Source organism: Taudactylus pleione, unplaced genomic scaffold (genome assembly GCF_031769625.1).
Source record: "Taudactylus pleione unplaced genomic scaffold, aTauple2 ptg000051l, whole genome shotgun sequence".
NCBI lineage: Eukaryota > Metazoa > Chordata > Amphibia > Anura > Myobatrachidae > Taudactylus > Taudactylus pleione.
In genome coordinates this window covers 3,810,864-3,835,227 of record NW_028284453.1, presented here as the reverse complement: position 1 = coordinate 3,835,227, position 24,364 = coordinate 3,810,864, and the positions used below count along the sequence as shown (strand labels likewise).

Here is a 24,364-nt window from a genome sequence, read left to right as displayed (position 1 = left end):
TGATGAAGCAGATTGAGTTTTTTTTCCTCAAAATTGCGAGTTTAGAGGAAATTACTCACCCGAGATTGCAGTGTTTTCTCTCTTCCAAACTCACCCGAGCAAGCAGCCTGCACATATCAGTGAGATACGTGTAAGCTGCTTGTGTGTTAAGACCTGTAAAAAACAGGTTAAATAATATAAAAAAAAAATTATATAGGGTCCCTCCCCTAAAGCTTAACCAGCCCCGGACTTGCCAGCCTGTCCTGGTACCTACATATACGGGGAACAAAATGAGTAGGGTTCCACCGTAAATAAGGTACCAGCACCAGACTGCAGGGCCAGTCCTGGTTTTAATTATAGGGGGTAAAAATTTGAGTAGGGGTACCCTATAATAAAAACCAGCACTGGACCCTTTCTAGCGGGGGCTCATGCCACAGCCAGGGGAGCCCTTTCACCGGGCCCCCTAGCCGCAGCATCAGCCCTGACCGCTAGTCAGCCCAGGGATCCCTGGGGAGTTGGGGACCCCTCCAATAAAGGGGTCCCCCTCTCCATGGCACCCCTGGCCTAGGCTGCTAGCCCGGGGCTAGCCCTGGCACCCTAGAGCGGTGGGTGCTGGGTTGATAGTGTTAATGTGTAGTGGAGAACCACAAATACCAGCATGCGGGGATTACGGGCTCGCTGGCACTTGTAGTTCCACAACCAAAGCAATACATAAATAAACACAACTTACACCTTGAAAGTATAATTTTATTATAACATACATGCACACTCACTATCACACATACTCACCTAGTATTCAAAGTAATCCATAGGGGTACATATAAAAAAAATCCATACTCACCTCTTCTATGCGTAGTTCATGTCCTCTTCTCCAAGTAGGCATCCAAAGGGTTAAAAAAAAAAACACGAGTGTACCCTAATCCAAGCGGACTGAGTAAATGTATGTGTGTACACATACCTTTACTCCGCGCAAATGACCGGGGCACACGTGTGCCCGTCATTGAAGGAGCCGCCAGCCAATCAGCTGGCATCTCCGTCAGAGCAGCTTGCTGATTGGCTGTATGCGGTCAGCGTGTCTCCCCTTAGACTTCTATAGAGAGAAATATCCATTGAAGTCTATGCTGGGACCTGCTACATTGTATCATTGATGTAACCACAAGGTTAATTGTGTTTAATCTTGTGGTTACATCAATGGTACAATGTAGCGGGTCCCAGCATAGACTTCAATGGAGATTTCTCTCCATAGAAGTCTATGGGGAAACATGCTGACCGCATACAGGCAATCAGCGAGCTGCTGCGACGGAAATGCCCGCTGATTGGCTGGCTGCTCCTTCAATGACGGGACACACGTGTGCCCCGGTCATTTGCGCAGAGTAAAGGCATGTGTACACACACATACCTTTACTCACTCCGCTTGGATTCGGGTGTACGCGTGTTTTTTTTTTAACCCTTTGGATGCCTATTTGAGAAGAGAATGTGAACTGCGTATAGGAGAGGTGAGTATGGATTTTTTTTTTTATAGGTACCCCTATTGATTACTTCGGATACTAGGTGAGTATGTGTGATTGTGAGTGTGCATGTATGTTATAATAAAATTTTACTTTCACAGTGTATGTTGTGTTTATTTATGTATTGCTTTGGTTACGGAACTACAAGTGCCAGCAGGCCCGTAATGCCCCGCATGCTGCTATTTGTGGTTCTCAAAATACCAGCATGCGGGGGAGGCTTGCTGGTATGTGTAGTTCCACAACTAAAGACAATATTTAACCATTGATTTTAAACTACACACTAACACTATCAACCCAGCAACAACCGCCCTAGGGTGCCGGGGATAGCATCGGGCTATCAGCCTAGGCCAGGGGTGCCCTGGAGAGAGGGACCTCTTTATTGGAGGGGTCCCCAACTCCCCAGGGATCCCTGGCCTGGGCTGAATTGCGGTCAGGGCTGATGCTGCGGCTGGGGGACCCGGTGAAAGGGCTTCCCTTGCTGTGGCATCAGTCCCCTGGTCTGGAGCTGGTTTTAAATATATGGCGGACCTCGCGCCATTTTTTTCTCCGTATATTTAAAACCAGGTCTGGCCCTGCTGCCTGGTGCTAGTTCTTAAATTACGGTGGAACCCTATTCATTTTGTTCCCCATAATTTTAGGAACCGGGACTGCCTGGCAAGTCTGGGGCTGGTTATGCTTTTGGGGGAGGACCCTATGTCATTTAAAAAACAAACAAAAAAAACCCACTTTATATTAGGTATACAGGCAGAAACATACACAAATCACACTGATCTGTGTATGTTTCTGCCAAACTCGCAGCTCAGGAGGTGGTCTATTTGAAACTTCTATTTCACAGTGAGTTTGCTACAATCAAAAAATATGGTAGTTGCTCAATCAGCTTAATATACTACAGGTGCTTGTAAAGGGCGGGGTTTACACTGAACACAGAAAATTGCCCTCCAGCACACTGCAGATAAATCAAAAATACTTGAATCCTACATGATAATAGAAATTCAGAGGTATTGGTTTACATACATTTGCAAATATATGAATAAGCGCTGGGCCGTTGTCAAGGCTCCTCTATACCAGCGTCCCTAAAATTAAGGGGTTCACGTCCGAGAAGCAAGGCACCCCAAAAAATTCCAGCCAAGGACCACCCCCAGGGCATCACACAATGTATGTAAACCAATACCTCTGAATTTCTATTATCATGTAGGATTCAAGTATTTTTGATTTATCTGCAGTGTGCTGGAGGGCAATTTTCTTTTTTCTGAGTTTGCTACAATCTCAGATGAGATTGGAAACTCGATTCTTAGTAAATTTGCAAGTTGCTTCTTTTTCAACTAAAGTACTTCCTATTTTGGCCGATGGTGAGTTTTTTCAAGTTTGTAAACTCACATGAGTTTTAACAGTGAAAAAAGAGAACTCACTTCCAAACTCACTCCAGTTTGTCTTTAGTAAGTTTGCGAGATGAAAGAAATGGCAAAGCTCACGTGAGAATGCAATCTCACCAAAACTTACACAAACTCGATTCTTAGTAAATTTACCCCTCAGTCTGGTTCCAAAGAAAGATTGCTTCTTTGCCAGATATTAGATTTTTTTTCAGGGAGTTCTGAGAGTTTAGCCTCCTTTTGTCCCACTGGTTGCACCGTGGGATCTGTCTTTGGTTCCTAAGGGGCTACAGGTTTCCCCATTTGAACCTCTGTACTCTGTAGACTTGAAATGGTTGACAGCAAAGACACTTTTTCTCCTCGCTATCTCTTCTGCTTGCAGAGTTTCTGATTTGGCAGCGCTTTCTTGTTGCTCTCTATTTTTGATTTTTTTTCACCAGGATAAAGCTGTTCTTCGTACAAGGGAGGGTTACCTTCCTAAGGTAGTGTCCTGTTTTCATGTAAATGAAGAAATTGTAGTTGTGAATGTAGTTCGTGCTCTCTCTATCTATGTGGAGCGCACAAACTTTGTTAGAAAATCAGATGCTTTTTTTGTATTATATTGTTTTCACAAATGAGGATAAAGTAAAGTTGACCTGCGCACTGAGCTAGCTTGTCTAAAGGTGAGCTGCTAACAACTAGCAGGTACCCTTACCTACAAGGTTTATAAGATCAAAGGAAGATGTTGTAGCGCTCAACCCTTACTTGTAATAGTCTAAAAAGTGGAATACTGTTCTTAGTCAATCAATCCCTGTGATAGATGAATCACATAAGTCTCTAATGGTGCAAGTGTATGTGTGTTGACACTAAGCCAGAATGGCCTAAACACAGTTATGAATAGGTGTGGAGGTAGATAAACATAAACATAAGTTATTCTAAACGCAAATATTTCACAATAGGTCAAATAAATAATAAAAAATAAAGAATATTTATTGGTTTAAGCGCTAAACCAAAGTAGGCCAGAAAACATGCACATGCAGTTTTCTGGCATACTTTGGTTTAGCGCTTAAACCAATAAATATTCTTTATTTTTTATTATTTATTTGACCTATTGTGAAATATTTGCGTTTAGGATCACAAATGAGGATGGCCAGTTAATAAACAGACTCTGGCTAGATGGCTACGCATGACTATCTCTCAGGTGTACACACAGGCTGATCTTCCTGTCCCAAGCACAGTGACAGCACATTCTACTCGGTCTGTAGGGCCATCGTGGGCATTAAGTTGTGGTGTCTCTGCTGAACAATTGTACAAGGCAGCCACGTGGTCTTCTGTCCACACTTTTCTTAGGTTTTATGTCTTTGATACTTTTGCCTCTCAGGATGCTTCCTTTCATCCTTGGGCGATGAGGTCTCCTTTCTGCTCAGGAGGGTCCCCCACCCTAGGGGAACTGCTTTAGGACATCCCCATGGTAAACCTATGGACTCTGAAGAAGAAAATTATAGTTATGGTAGACTTGGCTAGATAACTCCTTTTCTTGGAGGTCCATAGGGTCCACAGGGCACCCATCCTGACGCACCTGGCTGCATTGGGTATTTTTTCTTTCAGTCACAGACTGCCTCATTTTGTATAAAGGTGCGTATCCACTTCCCGACTGTGAAATGAGAGCATGATTACGACATTGTAATCGTGGCGTCGTTTCACAGTCTGAAATGATCGTTCAGTGTAGGCACATCAATCATCCCCGAACATGAGCAACCTGACAACATCGTCAGGTTGACCAGCATATTCGAGGGATGATAGATGTCAAAAACGACCAGCGGGCGTGCGCATCACTGGTCGTCTTTGACATTAAAATGCCCGAATTTTGCCCGATTTGCAAGCAATTGAACGATAACTACGTCGTTATCTTTCAATCGCCTGGTAAAATCGGTAGTGGATACGCACCTTAAGAGTGTTTCTGGTGTACGATTGCTCTTCCTCCTCCCTTTCCTTCTCCTGCCTTGAGGCTTGTTAACTAAACTGAAGTCCTTTGGATATATGGAGGAGGACCCCAAAGAATCCTGGGAGCTGAAGCTTTAACTGTTTGATGCCTGGTCTCCAACCATAACATTCCCCATGGTATCCCTGTGGACCTCGAAGAAAAGGAGTTATCTAGGTAAGTCTACCAAAACTCTAATTTTCTGTGCAGCTTACTGCCCATGGTGTGGCCCTGCCCCCAGCTCTGCAAGCAGTGTCTGACACAACTTATGTTACTCTGAGCCTGATTCAGAGGTTTACGGAGAAACAGAGCGCAACGTTTGCGCTATAGTTTGCAAAAGCTGCAGGGCGCCTCTTAAGTAAAAAGATTCCCACTGCAGGCTTCTGTGATCCGTTGCTGCGTATGACGACGTGGCATCGGGTCAACTGCGTGACCATCGGACATCTGAGTAACCCTCAGGTTTCTAAATATGTCCAGCAAAATCACAGTTTTCTATTGTCTAGCTATGGCCATAATTGTTTACCTGTACAATAATCTAATCAGTCACAGTATATACAAAGGTAGTTCAATAAGTAAGGTGACAAGGACTCTCACGTGTGTAATGTTCTCTATTACATTCATATTTCCCGCCAGGCACTGCCCTAGCTGTGCACAATATATACTCTGACTGATTAGGTTACAGTAAAGGTAACCAACCACTGCCATAGCTGTGCACAATATATACTGTGACTGATTAGGTTACAGTAAAGGTAACCAACCACTGTCATAGCTGTGCACAATATATACTGTGACTGATTAGGTTACAGTAAAGGTAACCAACCACTGTCATAGCTGTGCACCATTTATACTGTGACTGATTAGGTTACTGTACAGGTGTAACCAACCACTGTCATAGCTGTGCACAATATATACTGTGACTGATTAGGTTACTGTACAGGTGTAACCAACCACTGTCATAGCTGTGCACCATTTATACTGTGACTGATTAGGTTACTGTACAGGTGTAACCAACCACTGCCATAGCTGTGCACCATTTATACTGTGACTGATTAGGTTACTGTACAGGTGTAACCAACCACTGCCATAGCTGTGCACAATATATACTGTGACTGATTAGGTTACAGTAAAGGTAACCAACCACTGTCATAGCTGTGCACAATAAATACTGTGACTGATTAGGTTACTGTACAGGTGTAACCAACCACTGTCATAGCTGTGCACCATTTATACTGTGACTGATTAGGTTACTGTACAGGTGTAACCAACCACTGCCATAGCTGTGCACAATATATACTGTGACTGATTAGGTTACTGTACAGGTGTAACCAACCACTGTCATAGCTGTGCACAATATATACTGTGACTGATTAGGTTACAGTAAAGGTAATCAACCACTGCCATAGCTGTGCACAATATATACTGTGACTGATTAGGTTACTGTACAGGTGTAACCAACCACTGCCATAGCTGTGCACAATATATACTGTGACTGATTAGGTTATTGTACAGATGTAACCGACCACTGAAATTGGTGTGCACAATATATACTGTGACTGATTAGGTTACTGTCCAGATGTAACCGACTACTGTCGTAATTGTGCACAATCTAATCTAACTGATTTGGTGATAGTAGCAGTGTAGCTTTAAGCTGGGTTCACACTGACAGATATATCTGTCCAATCTGTCTGGTGGAAAGGAAAATCTGGTCTGTCTCCAGGGTTTAGTAGCAAATTTCTATTGGTATTTGCTCCATACATTACCAGATTTTCCTTCCCACCAGACAGATTGGTCAGATATCTGTCAGTGTGTACCCAGCTTAATGCAGTGTCATAGCTGTGCACAATCTAATCTAACTGATTTGGTTTATAGCAGCAGTGCAATTCCCCAGTGTCATAGCTGTGCACAATCTACACACTGATAACTCCTAGAGATTAAATATTGCAATACAAATAAATGTTTAGTCTTTGCTGCTTGATTTCCCAAGGTAGAGCACAACTCGGTGCCCCGTCATTAAGTGTTTACGTGGTGCTCATAGGACACAGCCAACACCTAATATTGCTGAAATAGCCATTCATTATATGAGGAAAATTATCCTCTGCCCTATAGATTTTCCTGAGCACCAAGGATTAGCAGTAAAGGAAAATATATAATCTAGTGCCAAAGCGGGCGTGATTTATTAAAAATAACTACAGACAAATTACCTACATAAAATTCTTCCATGGCAATTTCTCTTTCAACCCATGTTGTATGTGTGATTCTTAAATATCTGTTCTATCCTTATTTCTGGCGTTGGAGTTTATTTATATATTTTATGTATAGCGCATCATCATTGTATAACGTGCATCGGATCAAGATACTTGTTTTTTGGCTGGAGTACGGCACATTTGTGCTTTCATGAGCAATGGCCCTCATTAACGTGTTAGTAAAATAGATGCTATGTCTGATGTATACGGACAATTTGTCTGTAAGGACAAGCCCCAATGTACAACTAGAAGGAAAGAAAAAAATTAAATGAGGGTTAGTGTTGCATTTTAAAAATATAAATCTTAACAAAACTACAATGGTAAAGAGCTCAGCAGTCAAACATCAGAACGGGATGTAGTTAGAACACCGACGCACAGGAAGCTGCCTGACGGAATCCCGGCGTCGAAATCCCGACTTAGGGCCATATTCAATTAGCGTCGAAAACTGACGTTTTTTTCTCCATTGGTGAGAACGGACATTTTTCGCCCCCCCCAAAAAAAAGACATTTTTTCCAAAAAACTGGCGAAAACTGCAACACGCAAAAAAAACTGGAGAAAAGATTTCTTCATCCCAGACCAGGAGAAAAAAAAATGCAAAATCCCTATCTTTGGCTAAAAATGTGGGGATTTCTTTCAGAACCCTTTAGACACCGCCCCTAATGATAAATTACCGGAAAAAAATTTTTTAAGTTGCGTACTTTGTCAAAAAACGACCGTGCAAATTTTGGGCGAAAAAAAAATAATTGTTGAAATGGTTTGGACATATTGGGTCTGATTTTTCGATGGGCGGTATGCATGCGTCAAGTGTTTTAAATATCGCACGCGGTCGCAGCAGGCTTTTTTTAACGGTTTTTAAAATTGCGTTTTTACGACATGAAAATATACTTGCACCCATTTTAATGTACTCCCAATTTACGTGGAACAGTAATTACCTGGAAAAAAAATAGCTTTTTATCTTTTATCAACCTTTTGTTCTTAGTTCGCCCAAAATTTGCGCGTTCGTTTTTTGGCAAAGTACGCCACTTATAATTTATTTCCCCAGTAAGTTATCATTAGTGAGGGTGTCAAAAGGGTCCTGAAAGATATCCCCACATTTTTTGGTAAAAATAGGGATTTTGCATTTTTTTTCTTCTGGTCTGGAATGGAGAAAACTTTTCTCCAGTTTTTTTTTTTTGCCTTTTTTTTGGCAAAAATGTCGCCCTTTTTTTGGCGAAAACTACTGTTTTCGCCAATGCTGAAAGAAACTACAGTTTAGCCATTAATTGAATACGGCCCTTAGTACTAAAGATAGGCGACTAAATACCGCCGCCTATCTTTAGTCCGACGACGGAATCCCGACAGACAGCTTCCCGAACGAGTTAGGCACCCCCCAGGGAGGGTTAGGCTAGGGGAAGGGGAGGTTACGGTTAGGCACCACAGGGGGAAGGTTAGGGTTAGGCACCCCCCGGGAGGGTTAGGTTTAGGGTGCTGGAAGGGGGGGGGTTAGGTTTAGGCACCACCCCGGGAGTTTTAGGGTTAGGCACCACTAAGGGAGGGTTAGGGTGGAGGGGAGAATGGTAAGATTAGTATATTTACCTGCCCTGTCGGGATTCTGGTATTTCGGGTTTCCTGCATCGGCTTTTCAGCCGCCGGGATTTCATACCCAATCCGTTGGGAGAATGGCTGTATTTCTATTTTTCCTTTGTATCCTATAAAATATCTGATATTTATTTTTACACATAACATCAGTCTATGCTAATGCACTCTGTCATTGTTTTGCCAGAGCTGAAATTAACTTTGGAGCAGCGCAGGTCAGCGCTTCGATCTTTTTATATCCTCGCTATCTCTCGCTACTTCCAGACAGAGCACCATGATGGGAAGAACAGTAAGGTCTTAGTACTCGTACTACTATCTCCACTACTAACCTTTCATGAAATTAGTTTTTTGTTTTCTTTTTTTATTACAGGTATTTGATAAAAAAACATTATATTATTTATTATTTTATGCATAACCCAATTTTAATTAAGGGGGGAAAGTGTGTGTGTGTGTGTGTGTATATATGTGTATATATATATATATATATATATATTCTGAGAACATCGCTGCCGAGCCCTGCACTTAACACAATGCTGGATCAGATAAAGTCCATTGACTGATTTATATAATAATTCTATAACGCGCACCAGTGGAGCTTACAATCTATATTGCTTCCCTATCAGTAGGATGCATTTTGGTTGCTTTATTTATCGGCAGCCAATTAACCTGCCAGTATGTTTTTGGAGTGAGGAAGGTACCCGGAGCACAGAGAGGAATCCCAGGCAAAACACGGGAAGAACATACAAACCTTGTGCCGATCAACCATGACCAAGATTTGAACTTGTGATCTCAGTGGTGTGAGGCGGTACTAAAATTATATATTAAAAGAAGTGAAATAACACCAACACACACCCTTCTGGACAGCTGCATTTGAAATCCTGTAATCATTCTATCACCTTGGGGAAAATGAGAGGATTTCTGCAACAGGTGCAACCGGTTATTCACCCTATACCGGCTTAGTATGAAGTGCCAGCGGAGGAATTAGTTGAGTTTTTGGCACACTCTAGGGAATAAGGTTGCTGCTTATTAAGAGACCTCAGCCCATGCCTTGGCATCCTCATTCATAGTGAAAGGATATAAAGGGAAACCTTTTTATAATGCCTGCTAACACGCTCATCCAAAATGCATTCACAATAAAAGTGAAGCAGCAGCAGCAAAGTGTATATGAAAACTAGAACATCACTGGTTCGCCAGTTCCTTTACCTATATGGAATCATGTACTAGTCCTAAGCATTAATCAGTACCTCCCGTTGTCATGGGCTACAGACTTGTAAACATGATGCACATCCTATTTAACAACGCAACCTAAATCCGCAGGTCCCTAGCGCTCTTCAGGGCAGGAGTTAAACATTAAAGCAGAACATTGGATACCTAATTTTCCCTACACTTTTTCCCTACACTAGCTTGAGCAAATATAGACTCTGTAAATCCCATTAAACTAACTAATCTTAAATGGCAGCATAGTGAGAACTAGTTACAAACTGGAATCATTGATTGCTGCTTTTGATGGGATCCCCCCCCAACCCCTCTTACACGTTCTTCCTCCCACTACCCTGGGTTTTTGTCTAGTGTTGTAAGAGGACAGAAGATTCCAGGGAAGAGCGGATGCTTAGGGATGCCATGGTGAGATGCCCCTTTCCATGGTATATATTGGGAGCCCAATTCTGTCATCTTGGATAGACTCCAGTGTAGGCTCAGGAGATTGATATCGAAAATACACACTGCACTGCAAATAACAAGTGCAGAGATGACGGTATTAACTGCTGTGAACCGTTACTGAGTGAGGACAATTCTAGCACGTAAGCAATTAAGTAGCTAAACATTTCAGTGCTAATAGCTCCATATCTAGAAAGCTACAAAAGAGCTCTTTAAATAAACATTACATCGGCAATAAAATGCATTTAATTGCTTTAGTTCTCTTTGCTTTGCAAGTGCTTCTACATCTGGCATTCTTAGCCACTTAACTAGCTCATTGTTTTCCCCAAAATCAACACAGAATTAGTCCACAAAATTATAAAAAATTAGAGAATATGCTTAAAAAAATTATTTAAATACTTTATTTAAAGAGATGTAGTTAGAAGACCAGCGGACGGCGTGCCGCCGGTCTGAGTCACCACGGTGGAAGCCCAACACGGGATATAAGATAGGCGTTGAAATACTGACTCCTATCTTAATCCTGATGCATGAATACAGACAGACGCCAGCCCGAACGAGGTAAGTTGGGGGCATCTTAGCTGTTAGTCGGGGGGGGGGGGGTGTTAGGTTTAGGCAGCATAGCAGGGTTGGCGTTAGGTTTTGGGGGGAGGGTTAGGCACAAAGGGGGGAGACTTAGGTTTAGGCACTAACGGGGAGGGTTAGGGGGTGGGGAGGGTTAGGATTAGGCTATACAAGAAGGGAGGGTTAGGGGGACAGTAAGTATACTTACCCGACCCCTGTCAGGATACCGACCATCGGGATGCCGCTGTTGGTACTTTGACAGGAGGCATCCCGACTGCCTGTATCACATACCCATACCTATTTAAAAAAATATACCCTGGGTAGCCTCACGTCCCCAGTGTCTATAGACCCCCAATATAACAGTACCCCCCAGCAGTAGCAGTAATAGATCCCTTGTGGCATTACACCCTAGCGGTAATAGATCCACAGTGACATAGCCCCAACCCACCCACCAGTGCCTGTAAGTCTTCATTGTGGCACTTCCCTCTCCTGTGTCACCATATTTATGTATAATAACCGGCGGATGGAAGCAGACAGCATGGTCGAATGGGAATCGATCATGCCCGTGAATGCCCAGTTAACTGGTTAAAGAGCACACTATAACAGGAAACCCATGTGAATGGAGAATAAAAGTGTTTTGTTACTGTCCATTCTCCTGTCTAGCAGAATGGTAGAAGTCAGATTCCCGAAACGCCCTCTTTTCTCTAGTACAAGCGTCTAAGCCAAAATCTGTTTCATTCAATAATTGCAGTCTGTCAACAATAAGCAATTAATAAATGTATGACTTCATATATTGTTACATTGTCATACCTTTCAATCATTTGACACTTGACTCTTCACTACACCCAGTCTTTAGGCCTTGTCATGTCTCTTTTCCTGTAATCTCCAGTGGTGTTAAGTATTTAGGTTACAGGTCCTGTAAGGAGAGCTTCCACATTGTCATCTGACACTATGAACCTTATTTTCAAACGTATTGCCTCATACAAGAATATTATAATCTGTGAATGTTTTTAAACCTTTTACTAACTAGACCGTAAGAGTATTCAACGTGCGGCCCTCCAAGCCCTGCCATTGTTTTGCTATTGCGGCAAGTTAAACTGTGAAAGGGCATGCTGGGTTGTATAGTTCCACAGTAGCTGGTGGGCCACATGTTGAATACCTCTGAGTAGAGGTTCTATTAAATAGATGAGCGTATAAGTAGAAGATACATAATAATATAAAGGTGGCTGCATACTGCAATATCACCCCAAGCCTATTGCAGTGCTAGAAATGGATTCTCTGTAAATTTATAGTCGTTCTATAGGACACTAGTTAGCAGCCCGTCAAAATGACGGGACATTGTCGCGTCTGTGGAAAGTCCCATTTGAACGCTGAAAGGGGTCACTTTTTGGTCACTTCTGTTCGGCAGCTTGGGGGCTGGGAGTAGAAATGTCAGCACATTCCCCCCATAGAGGTGAGGTGCATTACAAGGCGCCTCAAGCCTGTGATGTCACTCGCTCCTAAGTAGCTGATAGGTTGCTCACTGTAAATATTTGCATAGGACACTACATGGCTGATGCATTGTACGTATGTATGCAATAGACCCACATCAAGAACGCTGGTGCATTATAGGAATAACATCTCGTAGCATTAACTATGGGGCCATTCTTACACACTGCCCTGGCAGTACTTTAATCCCATGCGATCACACGTCTATCACAGATTTATTTATAGCAAAGAGTGTAATACTGTATGCCTGGAAAACTAACTCCTGAGGGTTCTACACTCCAGGTACGGGATCAGCATGTTACATGATATCCAACATTAAATACAGCTACAAAATCCTGTGATACACACAGCTACACTTTATATTATATATACAATATATTAGGGGTGGGCGTCTTTTTCCCGTCTTTTTAGCAGAAAATAGTCTAAGTCGCAATGGTATGTGACTATAACGCACCAGGAGACTGTGCTGATTAATTTGATGTGACATTTGTATATATGTGCGACTGAGTTTCTGAATCCACAAGCAAAGTGCTTCCATACAACTGCCGCAGCATTTTTCCATGCCAAGTTCCATTTACATACTCAGGGCCGTATTCAATTAGGCTGCGAAAACCCATTATCGGCGATAATTTATCACCGATGACGTCATTTTCGCCTGTTTCACTTATCCCCATGTTCAATTACAAAGACTTTTCGCAGGTGCGAAAAGTCTTTGTTAAAAAACGATAAGTTTTCACCATGTAATACATGGCGAAAAAACGTGCAGAATTGAGGTTTAGGGGTGCAGAATAAAAAAAAATAGCCTGCAGCCTTTAAAATGTCCCCTTAATTTAATGTGTGTCATAAAAAAAATAATTCCTTAGGACACCCCAAAAAATGTACTTTCTTTTTGGGGGCAAAAATAAAAAATGTTGGGGGACACAAGTGGTGAAGAATGGCATAAAGCAGTATTTTTTAGTGAAAAGAAGTAGTCCTGTCAAATTTGGGGTACCTGAAAATGGGTGCTAGCATCTTTTAATGTCTCTAAAGTGAAGTTTTAATAAAATAAATTCCTCCCTCATAAAAGCACCTGCAATCCCAAAAACACTTGACCCCTTCTTAGAGCACCCCCAGAACCTTATTTTGCTAATTTGCGAAGTTGTCCCCCCACTTTGTGCTTTTTCGCCCCAAATTCAAAGTACTTTTTTGAGGTGTTAACTTTTTTTTAACTTCTTTTTTCCTGCTATTCTTAGGCAAATCTTTTTCACCTATTACATTGCATTGACTTTCCGTGTACTTGAAAACCATCTGGAATTGAATTTGGAGATAAGTTCAGGCCACGCGAAAAAGCTCCGATCCACGATACTTTTCGCTTCTAATTGATTATGTCCCATATTGTGAAAAAAGGAACTTGCAAACATTTACACTTTAGTTAGGTACCCGTTTTTCCTGGAACAATAGGTTTCCTTTGGGCCTGAGAGAGAGAAACTCGATTAAATGTTTTTATATGAACCTCCTGTAGCATTACAGAATGGAGAACTTTCATAGTTTTGTCTAAATACTTGAGCAAAATACCTGCAGACTGAATATGTGGAATGTCATTTTTCCATTTATTTGCAATTCAGCTTTCATAGCAATTAGGGGTGAGCGGGTTCGGATTTCTGAAATCCGAGCCCCCCCAATCCGAGGCAGATCCGAGTCAGGCTCGACTTTTCCCGCCTGACTCGGATCTGAAATCGAGGCAAAACGTCATCATCCTGCCTTCCGAGTCTCGCGGGGTTTGGAACCTATATAAGGTACCCGCGTCGGCGCCATTTTCTCACTCGGCTGTGGACAGTGAAGAGGGAGGGTGGGAGTTAGGGCTGGCTGGGCTGTGTAGTGTAGTGCAGAGTAGTGTTGTGCTGTGCTGCGCTGTGCTGCTGTTGTCCACTACTTCAAAGTCCATAGGGGCTGGCTGGACTGTGTTGTGCAGTCAGTTCTCCATAGGGGCTGTGTCCACTCCAAAGTCCTGTGCAGGGTCCCAGTCCTAAAGGGGTGCTGTAGTGTTGTCCAGGGGGTGCTCCCCCCAAGTGCTAAAAAAACAATATTTTTTGTGTGTTTGTGAATTGTGTGCGCAGTAGCCGCACGTGCATCAACAAAGTAGTGCCAAGCGTGCGCCTGTGTCATAAGTAAAGGGCCGGCTGGCTTGACCGTTAAAGGGTGCTGTAACCCCCAAAGTACACTCCAGTCCAAACCAAAAAAAAATTTATTTTCTGTGTTTGTGAATTGTGTGCGCAGTAGCCGCACGTGCATCAACAAAGTAGTGCCAAGCGTGCGCCTGTGTCATAAGTAAAGGGCCGGCTGGCTTGACCGTTAAAGGGTGCTGTAACCCCCAAAGTACACTCCAGTCCAAACCAAAAAAAAAATTATTTTCTGTGTTTGTGAATTGTGTGCGCAGTAGCCGCACGTGCATCAACAAAGGAGCAGCGCCAAGCGTGTGCCTGTGTCCCATAAGTAAAGAGCCGGCTGGCTCATTTCTTAAAGGCTGGTGTAACCCACAAAGTGCACTACTCTCCAGCAAAAATAAAAAAATATTTTCTGTGTTTAGCCGCACGTATATATCAAATCGATATAACATAAATGGAGGACCAAACTTTCTCCGATAAAAATAAAATAGAGAAAGATCAAGAACCACTTCCTCCTAGTGCTGAAGCTGCTGCCACTAGTCATGACATAGACGATAACATGCCATCAACGTCGTCTGCCAAGGCCGATGCCCAATGTCATAATAGAGGGCACATACAATCCCAAATGACAAAGTTCAGGAAAATGACCTTGAAAAAAACATTTAAATCAGCTGAAGAGAAACGTAAACTTGCCAATATGCCATTTACGACACGGAGTGGCAAGGAACGGCTAAGGTCGATCCCTAGTATGTTCATGACTAGTGGTTCAGCTTCACATGACGATGGAAGCCCTCCTCCCACTAAAAAAATCAAAAGAGTTAAGCTGGCAAAAGCACAGCGATGAACTGTGCTTTCTAAGAAGATATCACAAATCCCCAAGGAGAGTCCAAGTGTGGTGGTGGTTGCGATGCCTGACCTTCCCCGCAGTGGACGGCAAGAGGTGGCTCTTTCCACCATTTGCACGCCCCCTGCAAGTGCTGAAAGGAGCACCCACAGTCCATTTGCTGATATGCAAATTGAAGATGTCACTGTTGAAGTACAACAGGATGAGGATACTGGTGTAGCTGGCGCTGAGGAGGAAGTTGGCGAGGAGGATTCTGATGGTGATGTGGTTTGTTTAAATCAGGCTCCAGGGGAGACAGTTGTTGTCCGTGGGATGAAAAAGCCCATCACGGTCATGCCTGGGCAGAAGACCAAACATTCCACCTCTTTGGTCTGGCAATATTTCTATCCAAATCCGGACAACTGTCTTGCCATATGTACCTTATGTAAAGGTGGAATAAGTAGGTATAGGGACGTTAACCACCTAGGAACATCCTCCCTTATACGGCACCTGCAGCGCGTTCATAATAAGTTACTGTCAAGTTCAGAAACTTTGGCTAAGACCGTAAGCAGTCCAGGGACACCTAAATCCCGTTGTCCTGTTGTATCCAAGCGCCTGCAAACCACACCGTCAACTCCCTCCTCGTCAATTTCCTCCTTAGTCAGGATCGGAAGTAGTCCTGCAGGCCATGTCACTGGCATGACTGACTCTCCTATCGGGGATTCCTCCGGAGGATCCTGCATTGCTACGCCTCCTGCTGCCGCTGCTGCTGTTGCTGCTGCTGGGAGTCGTTCATCATCCCAGAGAGGAAGTAGGAACACCACTACTTTTACTAAACAATTGACCCTCCAACAGTCCTTAGCGAGGAGGATGAAGTACGACAGCAGTCATCCTGAAGCAAAACGTATAACTGAGGCCTTGACTGCTATGTTGGTGTTAGACGTGCGTCCGGTATCTGCCATTAGTGCAGTGGGATTTAGACAATTGATGGAGGTAGTGTGTCCCCGGTTCCAAATCCCGTTTAGATTCCACTTCACTAGGCAGGCGATACCGAGACTGTACAGAAACGTCAGAAAAAGTGTCCTCAGTGTCCTGAAAAATGCCGTTGTACCCAATGTCCACTTAACCACGGACATGTGGACAAGTGGAACAGGGCAGACTAAGGACTATATGACTGTGACAGCCCACTGGGTAGATGTATCACCTTACGCAGCAACAGCAGCAGCGTCACCAGTCACAGCATCTCAGAAACGCCAACTCGTTCCAAGGCAGGCTACGCTGTGTACCACCGGTTTCAGTAAGAGGCACACCGCCGACAACCTCTTAGAGAAACTGAGGGAAATCATCGCCCAGTGGCTTACCCCACTTAGACTCTCCTGGGGATTTGTGATATCTGACAACGCCACCAATATTGTGCGGGCATTACATCTGGGCAAATTCCAGCATGTCCCATGTTTTGCTCACACAATAAACTTGGTGGTGAAGAATTTTCTGAAAAGCGACAGGGGCGTGCAGGAGACGCTTTGGGTGGCCCGAAAAATTTCTGGCCACTTTCGCCATTCAGCGACTGCGTGCCGAAGACTGGAGCGCCAGCAAACACTCTTGAACCTGCCCCGCCATCACCTGAAGCAAGAGGTTGTGACGCGGTGGAACTCAACCCTCTATATGCTTCAGAGGATGGAGGAGCAGCAAAAGGCCATTCAAGCCTATACATCCACCTATGACATAGGCAAAGGAGGGGGTATGCACCTGACTCAAGCGCAGTGGAGAATGATTTCCGTGTTGTGCAAGGTTCTCCAGCCCTTCGAACTTGCCACACGTGAAGTCATTTCAGACACTGCCAGCTTGAGTCAGGTCATTCCCCTCATCAGGCTTTTGCAGAAGCAGCTGGAGAAAGTGAAGGAGGAGCTAAGACGGAGCGATTCCGCTCGGCATGTGGGACTTGTGGATGAAGCCCTTCATTCGCTTTGCCAGGATTCCAGGGTGGTCAATCTGTTGAAATCAGACCACTACATTTTGGCCACCGTGCTCGATCCTAGGTTTAAAGCCTATGTGGTGTCTCTCTTTTCGGCCGACACAAGCCTGCAGAGGTGCAAAGACCTGCTGGTGAACACACTGTCAGCTGAAGCGGAACGTAACACGTCAACAGCTCCTTCTTCATTTTCTCCCGCAACTGGGGCTGCCAGGAAAAAACTTAGGTATCCTAAGCAACCCGCTGGCGGTGATGCAGGGCAGGCAGGACCAAGTTTGGACATCTGGTCCGGACTGAAGGACCTGGCAACAATTTCTGACATGATTACTTCCTCCCACTCCCTCCTCCAAGATTTTGCCCGCACTGCTCCCCACCTCCTGGAACTCTCTCCCACTCCGCATCAGACTCTCCACCTGTTTGCAATCCTTCAAACGGGCTCTCAAGACCCACTACTTCATCAAAGCCTTCCAGCTATCATTCTAACTCCTTGCTACATGCTCATTCGTCCCCATCTACCCCATCTGTGTCAACCCAGTTTGTCTTCCCCCACCTTTTTAGAATGTAAGCTCTCACGAGCAGGGCCATCTACCCTCTTGTGCTTCTCCTTACTATAGTGTCATTTACTTCTTACTCACCACTAGGGCACCTAACACTTGGTTGCTTATGCTCTGTTGCTTATCTGGGTGATATGGTCACTAATGTAGCAATATATATTATCCATGTCCTGTATTGTATTGTTCTGTAAGTCACTTGTATACATTTTGTTTTTGTACTTTGTAAGGCGCTGCGGAACACTTGTGGCGCCATATAAATAAATGCTAATAATAATAATAATGTCTACTGTCACTGCATATGATACTGTCACCATTGACAGAATGGTGGAGGATTACATCGGTGACAGCATCCAAGTAGGCATGTCAGACAGTCCATACCTGTACTTGCAGGAAAAAGAGGCAATTTGGAGGCCCCTGTACAAACTGGCTCTATTTTACCTGAGTTGCCCCCCCTCCAGTGTGTACTCCGAAAGAGTGTTTAGTGCAGCCGGGAACCTTGTCAGCGAAAGGCGTAGGAGGTTGCTTCCACAGAATGTGGAGAAGATGATGTTCATCAAAATGAATTATCAGCTCTTCCAGGGAGACCAGCCTCCAGAACGTATAGAGGGACCTGTGGTGGTGGATTCAAGTGGGGACGAGTTAATACTTTGTGAGGATGAGGATGTACACACTGAAGAGGGTGAGGAATCGGTGGATGAGGATATCTTGCCTCCGTAGAGCCAGTTTGTGCAGGGACAGATTAATTGCCAGCTTGTTTTGTGGGGGCCCAAACGAACCAATCATTTCAGCCACAGTTGTGTGGCAGATCCTGGCGCTGAAATGATTGGTTTGTTAAAGTGTGCATGTCCTGTTTATACAACATAAGGGTGGGTGGGAGGGCCCAAGGACAATTCCATCTTGCACCTCTTTTTTTTCTTTGCATTATGTACAGTTTGGGGCCTAGTTTTTCAAACTGCCATCCTGTCTGCCACTGCAGTATCACGCCTAGATGGGTCACGTGTTTGTGCCGCCCACTCGTGTCGCTTAGCATAGTCATCCAGCTACCTCGGTGCAACCTTTTGGACATAAAAACACTATTGTGAGGTGTGAGGTGTTCAGAATAGACTGGAAATGAGTGGAAATTAAGGTTATTGAGGTTAATAATAGCATAGGAGCAGAAAAACCAACAAATTCTGTGATTTTAGCTGTTTTTATGCTTTTTTTCAAAAAAATACAGATCCAAAACACAAAACCCAGAACCCAAAACACGGAAGGGTGGTTTTGGCAAAACCAATCCAGATCCAAAACACGAAGAAAGATCCAGATCCAAAACCAAAACACAAAACACGAAAAGTGGCCGGTGCACACCCCTAATAGCAATACATCTGAGTAAATATATTTGGTTTTTTATTAAGTAGAAGCTCATAAACTAAAAAGTGGTTGCAAAACATCTGGCATAGCAGGTTTTGACATTGATGATGATAATAGAGATTGTGCATAGTGCCTCACCTAGAGAACCATATAAAAATCCCTGTTGGGTATAAAAAAACTTAGCACTAAATGACTGACAAGTGAGTATAGTGGCCCCCGTGTAAAATATATCTATAATAGCCGATATCCCTTTATTTTTCCACCTAAGAGAACCACTGTTCTCCATTCCCGGCTGGAAGTTTGCATTACCCCAAAAAGTTGCATATTTAGTAACCGAGTGTCTGCGGCCTAGCTTATGGTTAATAGAGATCCAAGCAGCATAGATGTCTGCAAACAACACATTATCAAAGACCTGAGGAGGTAAAGAAGCATGGGAAACATGTAAAAAAGGGGATGTAGTCAGGAAGCAGACGGTCTAAATACCGACCGCCGGCTTCCTGACTCTTTAATCCCGGCGTGGTACTAATGACAGGCGTGGAAAACTCGAGGCCTGTCATTATCCATACGCCGGAAGACCGACGCCTGGCATACTGAACTCGGGTAAGCCGGATGCGGGTGGGAGGGTTAGGTTTTATGGCTCCTGGGGGGACTTGGGCTTAGGCACCCCCCGGTAGGGTTAGATTCAGGCTAGGGGAAGGGGGGGAGGGTTAGGGTTAGGCACTTAGGGGGGGAGGTCACCCCTAAGGGAGAGTTAGGGTTAGGGGGTAGAATTAGGTAAGCAATACTTACCTTTTGACGATCAGGATTTTCACTCTTGCCGGTCTTGTGCTGTCGGGATTTGAACCGCCGGCCATGCGGCCTGCGGTAATACCTACTACACCCATAAGAGAGCTGGCGGGGAGTAGGGAAACAATATATCTTCTTTAAGAGATTTGTGAATGTAAACTTCAGTGCCTTGGAACCAATCCAAAATATAAGGCATAAATACAGATAGTGAAAATACCAAAATATTTGGCACTCCCAAATGTGAAGAGTGTCAAATAACCAAAGCTGTGTTTACATGATTTCCTGCCTCCATTACAGGAAGACGAATGATAATACTATTGCTGGTTATCCTACATTGATATATTTATCACAGAGTCAAAACTATCTAAGGATGAATGTAATTTACAATTTCCTACATTTTAGGAGACAGTAATACTGTATGCTAAATCAGTTTGTTTTTAGGAAGAAACTGTTTTTTGGGTGATGACGAGGAAATTATGTTAGTATCTTTAAAATGTAAGATGTGATTTTTTTTTTTTATATTTTGTGAGCTAGCATGATTGGCTAAAAGGAACACAGGGTGGATTTACCCCCTGTGGTAGTGTATTGGAGTGACATATATACCAGGCCTGCGAGCCTGGTTTGTGTGTATCTTTTGAACATCAAGACTGCTGTAACATCTGTTTGCTGTGCCCCCTTGAATCTGAGGGAAGAGTCTCTTTTTAAGACTATTGAGCAATAAAACTGCATCCAAGTCCTTCGACAACAGAATTGCGCAAAAGCTATTCTGTTCTCCGGCTGTTCTGGATTGAGTCCAGGTGAACTCCAAGCTCAAGCCCTCTGCCAGCTACCTTGCAGAGCCTAGTCCATTGCGAGGGATCAGAAGGAATCAGCCGACACCAATCAGGAGGTGCGGCCACAGCTCGTCGACACATATGCAGCAGAAGCAGTTCCAGGTGGCGGGGGTAGAGGAGCCTGGTTGTATGTAAGAAGCGGTTCAATCGCAGATGGTAGAGTTTGGTGGCAGCAGTGGGCAGAGTCCATAACAGGCGGTTACTGATGGTAAGCGGGAAGCCCTGATACTCCAAGATCTAGTGGGGATCAAACCCAAACTGTGATCAGGTGTCGAGTTGAGGTCATCCAGTCACAAATAAACTTAGACGCTATCTTGTTTACTAAGTAATTGGGAAAGTGCGAAGAAGAGTGAGGACCTTTTAATCTTGCAGAATTTCAGATTTTTTGTAATTTGATTTTGTAAACTGTGAAAGAGCCAAAACTTTGAAGAATATCTAAAATAGTTGGAATGGAGCTATGTAAATTATAAATGAATAATAACATGTCATCTGTTGTGAGGATACGGGGTTCTCTCAATCACCCAGACACCGAGCAGATGAAACCAACGTGATGGTTTATTTTTCCACAGCACACAGAAATAGATAATATGTCAGGACAAGCAGTAAATCCAGTGAACGGGCAATAAACAGGTAGCAGTCCAGACAGAGGCAGTCCCAGTAGAGTATAATGTCCCAGAACAATTCCACGAAATAGCTAGAGACCCTCAGTCCCCACAGTAGAAACTATCACTGATCACGCAGCAGTGCATAGCGTATGTCCACTCAATCGCTTCCAGGACCCCACACGTAGAAACTATCAGAGATCACACAGCAGTGATAGTCCCTGGGTACAATCAAGCATTTCCAGGACCCCATACAGTAGAAGCTAATCACAGAACACACAGCAATGAATAGCGTATAGGTCCTTGCAGAATTTCCAAGTATAAATCCACAGAACTGGTGATGCGTTCCACTAGCACCTTGGCAGAGCGAGGCCTCTTAGCCAAAGTCAGCGACTAACATGCTGAGTTGCCTTCAGTGACATGTTTTAAAATCTTCCAATTTCCCACGATATTGTGACCACCCATTGGGGTTGCACCGTTTCCTGATTGGTGCGAGTCCCTTATGCTGTCACTTTCTCCTACCTCCTCTAGGTATTACTTCCCTGACCAACACCTGCTGGGATGGTTCCGTTCAGTCTACCAGGTTCACGTGAAGCACAAAACAGGCAAATGGAAGGAGGAGTAAATCCTGAGCGTCCCCTGGGGAGGTGGGAATTAACTTAGAGGGTCTTTTGTTCTGGGAGGTGACACCTTGCTCTAGTGGTAACGAATAACACAGACCTGTTATTAACACAGACCAGGCTAACATCAAGGCTTATCCAGAATTAAACATTACAATTACTTACATTTTCATTAGCATGTGTAATATGTACTGAAATAATGTGTCCTGAGAATGATTACACATACACTAGGAGACGGGAAGTTGAACACAAAAGGACTAAAAAGTAAATTGATCTCTGCAATGACTGAGATGCTGCCAGTAAATTTGTAACACACATCCCATGTCCTCACATCTGTGAACAGACACATTTTCAGAATAGTAGAGCCAATAGTTGCTCTGCGGGCTAGTGCCCTATTTCAAAGAATAACAGCAAGGGACTCCACTGCCAGGGCATATAGTAACGGTGACAATGGACATCCCTGTCTGGTGCCCTTCTGAAATGTAAAAGGGTGAAGAAGTATACCCATTACTAGCTACCTGGCAATACAATGCACATAATACATTCACAAAGCTTTATGCAAAGCCAAATCTATGTATAGACTTAAACAAGTGATCCCAAGTCACCAGATCAAAAGCTTTTTCCGCCTCTAAAGAAAGAACTATCTGATCACTGGAACCACCCGCTCCCGACTTAGCTTTTGCACTGTGTCTAGAACTTTCCACACGTTCATCACCGAGTGACAACCATGGATAAACCCTGTGGATATGACAGTAGGCAAAATTAATTTTAACCTATCAGCTAAGATCTTAGTAACAATTTATAATCTACATTAAGAAGAGAGAGGCTTTTGCAGCACCTTGATCACTGCTGAATTAAAATATAGAGATAGTTTATTACCAGTCAATAAAGCATTAAAGACTTCACATAAGGTTACATTTATCCTACCTGCCAATATCTTAAAGAATCCACTGTCAGCCCATCAGGCCCCGGCGCTTTCAACGGCTTTAGCTTAGTAGTGGTTGCAAAACCTCGGCGGTGAGCGGGGCTAAATGAGATTCAGACTGAGGAATCAAAAGATTGTCCCAAAAAATAGATTTTTGCATGTGATCTATGGGTTCTTGTGTATACAATTTGGCAGAAAAAAAATCACAAAATACTGCAATACAGGTTGAGTCTCCCATATCTAAACTGCTTGGGACCAGGGGCATTTTGAATATCTGAATATTCCGTATTTTGGATTATTTGCATACCATAATGAAATATATTGGTAATGGGACCCAAATCTAAACACAGAATGCCATGTCTATAAAACTGGTAATTTGCATTAGAGAAATACTGGGTAGTTTGTTGATCTAAGATGGCATCAAAGTGTGTCTTCGATTGAAGATAAAGCAACTTATTACTTGGAATAGGGGATGACTTAAAAGTAACATAAGAAGCGGTTAACTCAGCCTGGGCCTGTAAAAGTAAGGCAGACCGTTCTCTGCGATATTTACTTACAAAAGATATTATTTCACCTCTCATAACAGTTTTAGCTGCCTGCCAAAACAATAAAGGATCTAAAGAGTGATCTTGATTATTGTGTATGTATACCATCCATTTTGCCTCTAAGGAATTTCTAAATTTCATAGAAGAAGCTAAACAGGAAGGAAAACGCCTGTGGCTGTTAGTTCCACTATCGACTGCACTAGCAATGGTACACTATACTATCGTATGATCGGAAAAGCAAATGGGAGCAATCCCGGAATCTAATCATTTAAAAAAAAAAAAAAACTTTGGGTTAAAGCAAATAATCTATTCTGGATAGTGTACCGTGTGCTGCCAAAAGAAACCTATACTCTTTGTCAGTAGGCGCTAAAACTCAGTCTATCAGACCTAACTGATCTGTAAAATACTTGATTCCTATCGCAGGTATAGGAGGTTCTCGTTTGGGGCAAGCTGATTTATCCATAGAAGGCAGAGCAACCTTATTAAAATCTACCCCCACAAACAATTGAGAATCAATATAAGGATATAATTTAGTTAGCAATTTTTGGGTAAAAAAAAAACTTTGGAATAACTGTTTGGCGCATACAGATTGCAAAATACATATTTTTCCTTCAATACCGAAATTTCCGTTAGAACATATCTTCCCTCTGGATCAACATTAAAATGCAAAAATGTTAGGGTCAAGAGACTTTTTCACCAATATCAACACTCCCCTTGCTTTAGAAGTAGGCTGCTATAATATAACCCATTAAACCCAGTTTATCATGTTCTTTATCACTCAAATGTGTCTCTGCAATAAAACTATATATATCTGCTGTTTCCTAAGGTCTAAAATAAACTTTTTACATTTAATAGATGAGTTTATCCCTC

At 43.3% G+C, this 24,364-nt stretch overlaps 1 protein-coding gene across 3 annotated transcripts in view; it reads left to right on the top strand.

Moving 5' to 3' along the window:
• FUZ (fuzzy planar cell polarity protein) overlaps positions 1–24,364 on the top strand; it is a 90,885-nt gene that overhangs the window by 62,273 nt on the left and 4,248 nt on the right. The window contains exons 10-11 of one of the 3 annotated variants that reach the window (XM_088462570.1): positions 8,823–8,924; positions 21,936–22,136. The exons of 1 other annotated variant lie outside the window; for it this stretch is intronic. In XM_088462570.1, the coding sequence (XP_088318696.1) occupies positions 8,823–8,924; positions 21,936–21,997 (164 nt within the window). In that variant the 3' untranslated portion in view covers positions 21,998–22,136. Of the gene's footprint in view, positions 1–8,822; positions 8,925–21,935; positions 22,137–24,364 lie in introns of those variants that run through there. One more of the 3 variants, XM_088462568.1, reaches the window with a different exon arrangement.